Genomic DNA, 12,803 nt, shown 5'->3' on the forward strand with positions numbered 1-12,803 from the left:
TAGATGTGTGTGTATTGTTGTGATATTGTTAGATATTACTTGTTAGATATTACTGCACTGTTAGAGCTAAAACCACAAGCATTTTGCTACACCCGCAATAACATCTGCTAAACACATGTATGTGACAAATAAAATTAGATTTGATTTGAAGTAATGTAACAGGTAGGGAGGATGAGCTCCTCTGTGGTGGTTGGCAAACCCTCAGCCTCCTGGCCCATAGCCCTGCGTGGAATCCACTGCGCCACAAAAGCCAAGTAGATATCCACGTTTATAAATACAGGTTCTCTACAGTTATTTTAATTTCTGGTCGTAAACATTATTTTGAGTTAATTCTATGATGAGAAGGGTGTTCAATTTATTTTACTGTACAAGGGAAGGGTCATGTGAAAAATGTTTACGTGCATAGTTTTTATGACCCCCCCCATAGTAAATTTCGATGTGTCCCTTATTTGTCACCCAAAAAGGAGTTCGGTTTGCCTTAATAACCACATATAACCTCAAATAAATCTCCTCTCAGATACAGTATATCATCCTTCTAATTGCTTCCAGATGCTACGCCATGTTTCACTGTCATGGTGATGTAATGGTGATGCACCAGTAAAGGCCAAGTAAAGGGAAGCCTTGAGATGACCAGTATGAGCGGTCTGATGTCATATAATCATATTTGACACACAAACATTTAAACCACATCTGCCACCATTAGTGTGTAGCTGGGAGAGAGAAAGAGATAGAGAGAAAGAAAGAGCGAGAGAAAGAGAGAGAGAAAGAAAGAGCGAGAGAAAGAGAGAGAAAGAAAGAGCGAGAGAAAGAGAGAAAGAAAGAGCGAGAGAAAGAGAGAAAGAAAGAAAGAGCGAAAGAGAGAGAGAGAGAGACCAGCCTTTTAAGAGATTTGATAGTGATTTGAAGCGTCACAGTTGTGGGGAATACTGCACATTTTAGTGTGATCCAATTTCAAAAGCCTCGAAAGCAACTTATAAAGACTTTAATCCAATTAATGACACATTTTTTCAGAGCGATTCGTCACAAGCAAGTATCGTTCTTGATTTTTGTTTTTTGCTAAATGTTTGATATAGTTTAATCGATGACAACCGCAAATTGCTTTCGGAGAGTGTGAAAATGTGAAATATTTTGTTGAGGCTGATCTGCGTTTTGGAATGTTTCAATGACTGCGTATTTTTAGGAGCAAGTTCAAGAAACATCAAGATGGAATTTCCAGGTAAGTGATTGCACATCTCACTGTTTTATGTAAACTTCAAGCAAATATTGTATGTTTAATCATGTAAATATTATAACTATGCTAAATATTATAGTAGACCACTGTCCAGCTTTTTTTAGGACTGAGATGTGATGGTGATTTTCTGCTGTCAGTCACCTTTTCTATCAGCATACGCCACAGTAGCCTGACTGTAATTATAGCTACTTTACAATACAAATATGTAGATTTCGCAGTAATACACCAAAAGTTCTAGCTTACAAATAGTTGCATGTTAAAATGCTCCAATTAATTACATGGGTACACAGCTGAAATTTGGCGCGTGGGCTTGCGTTGTGATGATGCGCAAAGTTCTTCAATTCAAGTCATACTCGCTCACACATTGTTGTTTCAGTTTGCCAGTTAGCAGTTTTCTTATTTAAACCGAAAAGTGTGACGAGGTTTACCTCGACCCTCTGTCTGTCCATTCATCCGTATGCAACTGTACCTCATCTCTCACGCACTGCGTTGGCGCGTATTTGCCATGGTTCTGGATTCATGGTAGCCTAAACGACACTATACTTCTTCCAGCCACTTAAGCGAAACTGCTCCTAAAAACAACTTCTCATTTAGAAAACAACCTGTGTCGCATTGGTATGTTATAAACATTTATTTTAATGTCAAAATTGACTACAAAGAATTTTGGTCATAAAGTCGGTCTCCTCCAAAACTGAGTTTTGTGAGACTTAAGGTCAGGACTGCGTCACAATGTAAATTAAAGTTGGGTTTGCAGCACACAAGTATCATCAATTCAGGTGGGCAGCTGCAGGTGACCCAATATTAATGCCAGTTGTAAACTTGGGTTGCCTTTGGATATCCCTATGGGGCTAGTTAGGGACCATCTGTAAATTGCACAATGTACATGGGACAATATGTTAAAATTCAAATAGCTCCAAATTACAATGACTTAAAAACCTCAAACCAACTATAAATTGTAGAAATACATATACAAATATTAAAATAATTTAATGAGAAAACTAAAAATTGTGCAACATGGAAATATTGTCTCATTTACATTGTGTAATTTATTGACGGTCCCTAACTAATCCTGGAGACAGGCTATCCAAAGTAGGATGATCACATTGTGCGGGATAGTCACGCATTTTGGCCCGTTGTCCCGCTTCCTGCAACCAAACAATCATGTCCCACATTTTATCAACACATTAAAACACCACTAATTTACAAAAAAGGTTGATTTGTCCCATATTTCAGTCAGACTTCCTATTCATTTGATGAGAATTGACATTCCAACCTGTCTCTTTTGCGGTCAAGTTGTGCTTATGACAAGATGTTATATCAAGGATGTGGTGCTGGTGATGATAAACACTTCTTCAATCGTTGTTAAAATATGATAATTCTGTGCAGTGCAAGAAGAGACGTAGGCCAATGGCATATTGTCAACCAATCACATTTGTCAAATCCTTTCTGGCTAAATTCCAGCTTAACTTGGAGAGGACAGTTAACTATTTACAAAAAGCACGAGTCTAACGAAGAGCTACAAAAGTAAGCAAATAGCCGTATTAGACTGAAAGATATAAGGTAATTTCATCAAACTTGTGGCGCTCTTCATGCTCATTAGTTGCACATTCAACATATTTGCTGCTACTTAACTCAAAAAAGTCTCCCTTCCTAACTGTGTACATTCCCAGAGACCAACCAGAAATGTTTCATTGGCCAAATATTCTCAGATTTTCATAAAACAACCACACGTGCACTCACACAAAAATCTCCCTCCTGCAGCACAGAGCAAGCTAATTGATGCGCACGTTGCCTATTTTTGCAACACGCTAAATTTTGGTGATGAATAAGTGGTTTCTCGTTTATGCATCACCGAAATTTTTATCCCACTGCTAACAGCAAACTGTGGGGTTAGCCGGACTGGGACTCGAACCTGGGTCTTGATTAGGCCATTAGGTGTGTACTTATGTTGTTACTATATGAGGAAAAAATTGACCATTAAGTATTCAAATGTAGTAAAACAGTAAAAAAAAAAAACTAACACAAATAGTAAGTATTTTGAGATGAGATGAACCTAACTATTGATCAGTTTGATCTAGGTTCAGCTTTGGTCCCTGTTGTGTACCATGTGAACTACAGCTGCCGATTTTAAAAGAACAAAACATTATCAGCCCTCTTGGGGCCATTGGTTAATGGACCACACTACGACTACTCCTGTGTTCCAAATGGCTCTCGGCGCGCATGCCAGTAGCCATTCTATAACCAACCACCATGGTGTTTGTGAGTGCTGGTGTATTCTATTCCTCACTAACTTCAGTAATCTTCAGATTTCCAGGTTTGGGGCCCTTTTCCCCTCCTGGACAAGCCTTGATGAGAGCACATCACAATCCATGATCAGACAACAGCAGTGTCCCATATCCAGAGGCGTTGTCTTATAGGATGAGAATATAGGATGGTTATTTTTGGAACTAGTCTGTCTAGAACTATAATGCCTTTGTTTATCTGTGGAGGTGACTGTCCATCATTTGAAGCCAGTGAGAAACTCACTCATACATGTGTGTCAACGTAGGATCATCCTCAGTGTGTCTGTTGACATATTTCAATGAAATGTTCCCAAAATAGTTTAGGGATGAGGATAATCCAAACGTAGGGAAGATTAAAGTATACATCAACAAATGATATAAGTAGATTCAAATATAGCAATAGGTGGTTGTAGTCAGACCTAACTTGATAATTAGTTTAAACTTGAAGCATTTACCTCGGTGTAATCATGCATTCAGATACATTGAGACTACTTGTTTACTTGTTTGACTGATGAGTCAGTGCTGCCTGTGGATGTCATGAGCAGCATTTGAATCATGATTTTCTTTCTAGTGCAAAACAAGTTACTCTCTCTTTGAAAAGTTACATCACAGGTCACAAACACACAGCAGCTCCCGGCAGGAGGACATTTTTTGCATCAGACGTCATAATGACGTCACGTTTGGTTGAAATCTGGTTGAAGTGATAACTGGTAAGCAGATTACAACCAGGTAGTGACTCCTTTTTCTGGTCGCCAAAAATGACTTTCTTCCATCAGTAAAAATGTCAGCGTCATGTCCTTGCAATCAGTTTTGCCTGCTGGGCTTGAGCCTACTGCTGTCAATTCTCCACATCTATGATGGTTGACCTGAAATAGACCGTTAATTAACAACATCGTTGGTTTGAACATGAAACTCCCTGCCTGCCTGCAATCCTGCCGCTATAAAATGTAGGCATTATTACTCTGACAAGACGCTTTCTCGTTTACACTGTAATTAGAGCTCTCCCATTTACACTGTAAATAGAGCTCTCTCATTTACACTGTAAATAGAGCTCTCTCATTTACACTGTAATTAGAGTTCTCTCATTTACACTGTAATTAGAGCTGTCCCATTTACACTGTAAATAGAGCTCTCTCATTTACACTGTAATTAGAGCTCTCTCATTTACACTAATTAGAGCTTTCTCATTTACACTGTAAATAGAGCTCTCTCATTGACACTGTAATTAGAGCGCTCTCATTTACACTTCATTTAGAGCGCTCTCATTTACACTGTAATTAGAGCTCTCGCATTTACACTGTAATTAGAGCTCTCTCATTTACACTGTAAATAGAGCTCTCTCATTTACACTGTAATTAGAGCTCTCCCATTACACTGTAAATAGAGCTCTCTCATTTTCACTGTAAATAGAGCTCTCTCATTTACACTTCATTTAGAGCTCTCGCATTTACACTGTAAATAGAGCGCTCTCATTTACACTGTATATAGAGCTCTCTCATTTTCACTGTAATTAGAGCTGTCCCATTTACACTGTAAATAGAGCTCTCCCATTACACTGTAAATAGAGCTCTCCCATTTACACTGTTATTAGAGCAACACAAGAGTGTTTCTATATGTTATTGATACTGACCATTAGGCTCACAGGTTCAGAATGACATTTCCAAGATCTACTGGAGTGTAACCCAGAGAGTGCTTGTCTCTCGTGTTTAACATCCAAAGTTCCACCACTGCCATTTTACAGCATGCTCCAAATCAAATTATGTAATGAAGAGCCTGCTTTAAAACGTAATTAGGTTACACATTTTGAATTTGACTAAGGAAAGTTGTCAGCTCGAGCCAGCAATTTAATCACAGAGTTAGAGAAAAGTCATGCTTCAAGTGAAGGCCTTTTCATTACACATAGATAATTGGGGTGACATACTTCAAGCCTATTTGATAGTAAGTCTGATCTTGGCTTGTTATCAGCTACTCAGAGAAGAAGCCGTGGCAGAGAACCCTTTAGGCATCCGTTATGATTTCACCAATCTGGCAGTGGAAAGTGTCAGTAGTGCTAATTTTCCCAGAAATGCAAAGTTACTGAAATATCACATATTGTAGATAAGGGCCATTTTTAACCTTCATTTAAGCAGGGGATAGTCCCATTGAGACTAACGTATCTTTTACAAGGAACGACTGCATTACAAAGCAGCAATGAATTGTATATGTAAGACGGGCAGCTTTATCACTCAATTTCCATGTTATCACACATAATTGTAATTTAGGGACATATACTTCTGTTCCTACTGATACAGGCTTTGTTTTTTTTGCATTATATTTTGAGGTTGGATGTTATCACCATAGCACTTATTTTCTTTTCTTTTTTGTGGTGTTTTTCTTAAAACTGCATTGTTGGTTAAGGGCTTGTACGTTAACATTTTCATTGTATACCTGCACATGTGACAAATAAAATTAGATTGATTCGATTTGATTTGACATGGGATGCACTGATTGGTGTCACCTCGTTAGTCAGTATGTGTTACACCTGTGCTGGTTGCCATCTTGTAAGTGGGAAATTGTTTCACCTGTGCTGGCCCAGGTGCTATTTAAGAGTGGCTGGCCCAGGTGCTATTTAAGAGTGGCTGGCCCAGTGCTCCAGTGGTCTTGAGAGACGTGGAGGATTAACATGTTTAATTGACTCTCACTATTTGAGTTCTAGAAAAACAATACTTTATCTAATCTTTCCTGTTTTGGATTAGCTCCACTATTTGATGTGCGTTCTTCTTTTGTTTGTCTCTTCTTGTGTAAACTAATGGGCGCTCATGGTGGGTGTCTTTTAGGTTCTAGTTGTTGTTGCTGATCGACTTTCAGTGGACACCCCCATGAGTGTCTTTCAGAACCTCTCCTAAAACCCCACCTGTTTTGTTTTGCTTGTTGTCAGTGACTCATTGTTAGTTCCACCTTCTGTTTGAGTGACAATTGTTGGTTTCTTCCTGGGGAACGTAACAGTACATATAGTAGGCCTACATCAATAAGAGTTTGCCTCCATGTAAGCAACCTTTTATGATCAGTTGACCATCCACTTGTGTACAAAATGCCTTGGCTTATGCAACAATGCAGTCTGTGTTGTCAATCGCGCATCCATTTTTTATTTTTTTATATTACCTTTATTTAACTAGGCAAGTCAGTTAAGAACAAATTCGTATTTTCAATGATGGCCTAGGAACAGTGGGTTAACTGCCTTGTTCAGGGGCAGAACGACAGATTTGTACCTTGTCAGCTCGGGGGTTTGAACTTGCAACCTTCCGGTTACTAGTCCAACGCTCTAACCACTAGGCTACCCTGCCGCCCCAACTGTGATCTCTATAAAAAGCTTTAACCCTATTGGACCATAGATGGTCACACCATCACTACACTTAGAAAAAAAGGTTTTATCTAGAACCTAAAAGGGTTCTTCAGCTGTCCCAATAGGAGAACCCTTTGAAGAACCCTTGTTAGTTCCAGGTAGAACCCTTGTTGTTTCCAGGTAGAACACTTTTTGTTCTAAGTATAAACTGGTTTGGGTTCCATGTAGAACCCTTTCTACAGAGGGTTCTACATGGAACCCAAAATGGTTCTAACTTGAACAAAAAGGGGTTATCCAATGGGAACAGCCAAAGAACTCTTTTGGAACCTTTTTTTCGAAGAGTTTAAGAACCAGTCAAATCCACTTTCTACAATGAAAACAAGCTACATAATGTATCAACTCATTACACATTTCATTCCTATAGAGTGAGGGGATTACTGTACACGTTTGCAACAGGAGTGTGCCCTGAGCAATTGACTGAATGGAAGATGTAACCATTTATAGCTGAAAAGAATACAATATTACCTTGAGAATCATAAATATTGTTTGGCCGTTACTGGCATCTCCCAGATTTGTATTCAACAGTAAATCCTGGCTTGTGTGACTGTCCTCCATCCTTATATATTCTGAGCTCCCTGATTGGTCTGTGCTATCTCCTTCTCAATTATATCAGTTTTTGTACTCGCATAAGAAATAAGGTATAAATCTGATGAGTCATGCTCTCTTGGAAATGTAAAGCCTTGAATCAAGACCTCCCAATTACTCCCTTCTCCTTATCTTATCTGTTAGCAGGTGCTTCAAGTAGAGGGTAAAGACTCGTGCCAATAAAGTCATAGCATCATGACATCTAAATCCCCCCCATCTCTACACAACCACCACCAGTATGGCATGGTTTGGCCGTTTGGATGGGGTGGCTGTCATTCCACCATGTGGCCTCGCCTCCTATGGATGCTGTGTGTGGGGATGAGCCCTGGGTCCTGGGCCTCCCATCAACACTTCCATCCCCACTCCATCAAGATCCCTGGAGACATCACCCTTGGAGGCCTGTTCCCCATCCACGCCAGGGGGCCTCATGGCCTGCCCTGTGGGGAGATCAAGAAGGAGAAAGGCATTCACCGCATGGAGGCTATGCTCTACGCCCTGGACCAGATCAACAGTGACCCGGAGCTACTCCCCAACATCACTCTGGGGGCCAGGATCCTGGACACATGCTCTAGAGACACCTACGCCCTGGAACAGTCGCTCACCTTTGTCCAGGCCCTCATCCAGAAGGACACCTCGGACATACGCTGCTCCAACGGAGAGCCGCCCATCATCCGCAAGCCTGAGCGTGTGATAGGGGTGATCGGGGCCTCAGCCAGCTCTGTGTCCATCATGGTTGCCAACGTGCTGCGTCTATTTGAGGTGAGATCAATGTGAATGTCCTATACGTGGTGGGAGTTTCCATTGGCCAGTTTGTTTGTCCTATACGTGGTGGGAGTTTCCATTGGCCAGTTTGTTTGTGTTTGTAAGTCATTTGTTACAGTGTTTTGATGTTGGACCAGTGTGTTATCATGTTAGACAATGTGTATGGTTGTTCTTGGCGATACATGGGGTCAGGGTGACCCTGGCGCTGTGGCTGTGGAATGCCATCGCTCTCCCACAATCCCCTCTGAGAGGGGCCAGTCACATGGGGCTGCTCTGGGACAGTCCATTCAGCTGACTTAGAGCTACAGTTAATTGACAATAAGGATTTAGACAGTGGAGCTAATCATGTTTATGGCTTTGATCAGCCTAAAGGTTCCGGTATTGTATTCTCTGGGCTGGATTGAGCCTGCTGGATAGAGTTCGGGTAGGAGTTGAGTAACAACAAACTTTTCATTACAGTTTTTCTACTTTATCTCTACTTCATCACATTTGGTGTCAAGGCAAAAGTTATGAAGGCCAATAATCTACTCACAAATTGAATTGTGAATGGAATGGAATGGAAATATACTGAGTTTGATTCATTATGGGACTCAATCATCTACTTTCTAGTGAATTGGTCAGATATGATCTGTGGTCATATGTGTTATTAGGCTACAGACTGTACAATAAGATTGGTAGTAAAATAAATAAATAAATAAAGCCTTTTGGGAACTAACACTCACACTTGACTTTTTTTCCCCCTTACTAGCTCTGACTTTGTTGATAAGCTACTTTATTAAGGAAAAATGTACTTACCATGACTGTGATATGTGGTTGTCCCACCTAGCTATCTTAAGACGAATGCAGTAACTGTACCAGGCTCTGGATAAGAGCCTAAAATGTCTAAAATGTCAAATGTAATGGTATGATTCTGCCATAATTAGAATGATACAGTTATCACCATGGTAACTCATTAGGTCCAGGGTGTGTAGTATACACTACACTATGAAACCAGGGTGTGTAGTATACACTACACTATGAAACCAGGGTGTGTAGTATACACTACACTATGAAACCAGGGTGTGTAGTATACACTACACTATGAAACCAGGGTGTGTAGTATACACTACACTATGAAACCAGGTTGTGTAGTATACACTACACTATGAAACCAGGGTGTGTAGTATACACTACACTATGAAACCAGGGTGTGTAGTATACACTACACTATGAAACCAGGGTGTGTAGTATACACTACACTATGAAACCAGGGTGTGTAGTATACACTATACTATGAAACCAGGGTGTGTAGTATACACTATACTATGAAACCAGGTTGTGTAGTATACACTACACTATGAAACCAGGGTGTGTAGTATACACTATACTATGAAACCAGGGTGTGTAGTATACACTATACTATGAAACCAGGGTGTGTAGTATACACTACACTATGAAACCAGGGTGTGTAGTATACACTATGAAACCAGAGTCTGTAGTATACACTACACTATGAAACCAGGTTGTGTAGTATACAGTACACTATGAAACCAGGGTGTGTAGTATACACTATGAAACCAGGTTGTGTAGTATACACTACACTATGAAACGAGGGTCTGTAGTATACACTACACTATGAAACCAGGGTGTGTAGTATACACTATGAAACCAGAGTCTATAGTATACACTACACTATGAAACCAGGGTGTGTAGTATACACTACACTATGAAACCAGTGTGTGTAGTATACACTACACTATGAAACCAGGGTGTGTAGTATACACTATGAAACCAGGTTGTGTAGTATACACTACACTATGAAACCAGTATACACTATACTATGAAACCAGGGTGTGTAGTATACACTATGAAACCAGGGTATGTAGTATACACTACACTATGAAACCAGGGTGTGTAGTATACACTACACTATGAAACCAGGGTGTGTAGTATACACTACACTATGAAACCAGGGTGTGTAGTATACACTACACTATGAAACCAGGTTGTGTAGTATACACTACACTATGAAACCAGGGGTGTAGTATACACTATACTATGAAACCAGGGTGTGTAGTATACACTATACTATGAAACCAGGGTGTGTAGTATACACTACACTATGAAACCAGGTTGTGTAGTATACACTACACTATGAAACCAGGGTGTGTAGTATACACTATACTATGAAACCAGGGTGTGTAGTATACACTACACTATGAAACCAGGGTGTGTAGTATACACTATGAAACCAGAGTCTGTAGTATACACTACACTATGAAACCAGGTTGTGTAGTATACAGTACACTATGAAACCAGGGTGTGTAGTATACACTATGAAACCAGGTTGTGTAGTATACACTACACTATGAAACGAGGGTCTGTAGTATACACTACACTATGAAACCAGGGTGTGTAGTATACACTATGAAACCAGAGTCTATAGTATACACTACACTATGAAACCAGGGTGTGTAGTATACACTACACTATGAAACCAGTGTGTGTAGTATACACTACACTATGAAACCAGGGTGTGTAGTATACACTATGAAACCAGGTTGTGTAGTATACACTACACTATGAAACCAGTGTGTGTAGTATACACTATACTATGAAACCAGGGTGTGTAGTATACACTATGAAACCAGGGTATGTAGTATACACTACACTATGAAACCAGGGTGTGTAGTATACACTATACTATGAAACCAGGGTGTGTAGTATACACTATACTATGAAACCAGGGTGTGTAGTATACACTATGAAACCAGTGTGTGTAGTATACACTATACTATGAAACCAGGGTGTGTAGTATACACTATGAAACCAGTGTGTGTAGTATACACTATACTATGAAACCAGGGTGTGTAGTATACACTATGAAACCAGAGTCTGTAGTATACACTACACTATGAAACCAGTGTGTGTAGTATACACTATACTATGAAACCAGGGTGTGTAGTATACACTATGAAACCAGAGTCTGTAGTATACACTACACTATGAAACCAGGGTGTGTAGTATACACTACACTATGAAACCAGGGTATGTAGTATACACTACACTATGAAACCAGGTTGTGTAGTATACACTACACTATGAAACCAGGTTGTGTAGTATACACTACACTATGAAACCAGGTTGTGTAGTATACACTACACTATGAAACCAGGGTGTGTAGTATACACTACACTATGAAACCAGGGTATGTAGTATACACTATGAAACCAGGTTGTGTAGTATACACTACACTATGAAACCAGGTTGTGTAGTATACACTACACTATGAAACCAGAGTCTGTAGTATACACTACACTATGAAACAGAATAAAAGGTATGGCTCTGATTAGGGAACAAAACAACCATGTGTTCACACAGACATTTAGTGAACATTAAAATGATAAATATGTATGGGGAAACTGTATTAATGAATATATGATTAAAGCTCAAAATGTGTCCTTTGTAGCGTAAGGTAATGCAGTCAATGGATTATGCTTTAATTACGACAAAGAATAACGACACAAATCATGCGTGAGATGGAACATGTAAATGTATTGGAGGGGAAGTCAAAAGCCCCAGGTAAACAGTACACAGAACAACCTCGCGGTTGCTGCTGCCAGACCTGGGCTTTTCATCTGAAGTCAGTAGGCATATGGAGATGTGATCATCTAAAAAGCTGAACAAATGGAACGCAAAATCTGAGAAAGACTCCAAACCGATCACTGAAAAAGGTTTGTTAAACAAGAGTCTTCAGGTTAATAGGTGTTGTTGTACAGTAGTATTAATGACAGTGTACCTCAGTATCGTTTGCAATGCATGCTCTATCATGTCTCCTCTGCTTCATTGGGTCTTGTTGGCAGTCAGGCTCAAGAGCTCTTTACTCCGTATAGATAGTGTGCCAGAGAACAGAAAATGTGGAATCTCTGTAACTAATTGTCAGATTTGCACCATACTGTAAGCTTACTGAGTATTTCCCTCTTCTTCTTGGCCCTCCATGAAAATAAAATCCCATCCTACATGGGTCTTATGTAAGAAAGTGAATTGTGAAACGGAACAGCATTGTTAGGGATCCTTGTTGGTGTTTATGTGCTTTGAATCTAGGAAGAGGGAAATTGATTGTACTATTTGTCCGACAGCATAGTTATACAGTTGAAGTCGGAATTTTACATACACTTAGGTTAGAGTCATTAAAACTTGTTTTTCAACCACTCCACAAATTTGTTGTTAATTAACAAACTATAGTTTTGGCATGTCGGTTAGGACAACTACTTTGTGCATGACACAAGTCATTTTTCCAACAATTGTTGGAACAATAATAATAATAATTGACAGATTATTTCACTTATAATTCACTGTATCACAATACCAGTGACTCAGAAGTGTACATAAACTAAGTTGACTGTACCTTTAAACAGCTTGGAAAATTCCAGAAAATGATGTCATGGCTTTAGAAGCTTCTGATAGGCTAATTGACATAATTTGAGTCAATTGGAGGTGTACCTGCCTATCCACATCGATGGAACAGTAGTGGAGAGGGTAGTAAGTTTTAAGTTCCTCGGCATACACATCACAGACAAAC

The 12,803-nt window shown here is 39.7% G+C and overlaps 1 protein-coding gene across 1 annotated transcript in view; it reads left to right on the plus strand.

Annotated features, from left to right (window-relative positions):
- Positions 1 to 820: 820 nt before the first annotated feature.
- Positions 821 to 12,803, plus strand: part of grm6a (glutamate receptor, metabotropic 6a) — a 44,890-nt gene continuing 32,907 nt past the window's right edge. The window contains exons 1-2 of the mRNA XM_042304124.1: positions 821 to 1,216; positions 7,628 to 8,239. Coding sequence (XP_042160058.1) covers positions 7,676 to 8,239 — 564 coding nt within the window. The 5' untranslated portion in view covers positions 821 to 1,216; positions 7,628 to 7,675. The remainder of the gene's footprint in view (positions 1,217 to 7,627; positions 8,240 to 12,803) is intronic.

This window comes from Oncorhynchus tshawytscha, linkage group LG22 (genome assembly GCF_018296145.1).
Source record: "Oncorhynchus tshawytscha isolate Ot180627B linkage group LG22, Otsh_v2.0, whole genome shotgun sequence".
Taxonomy (NCBI): Eukaryota; Metazoa; Chordata; class Actinopteri; order Salmoniformes; family Salmonidae; genus Oncorhynchus; species Oncorhynchus tshawytscha.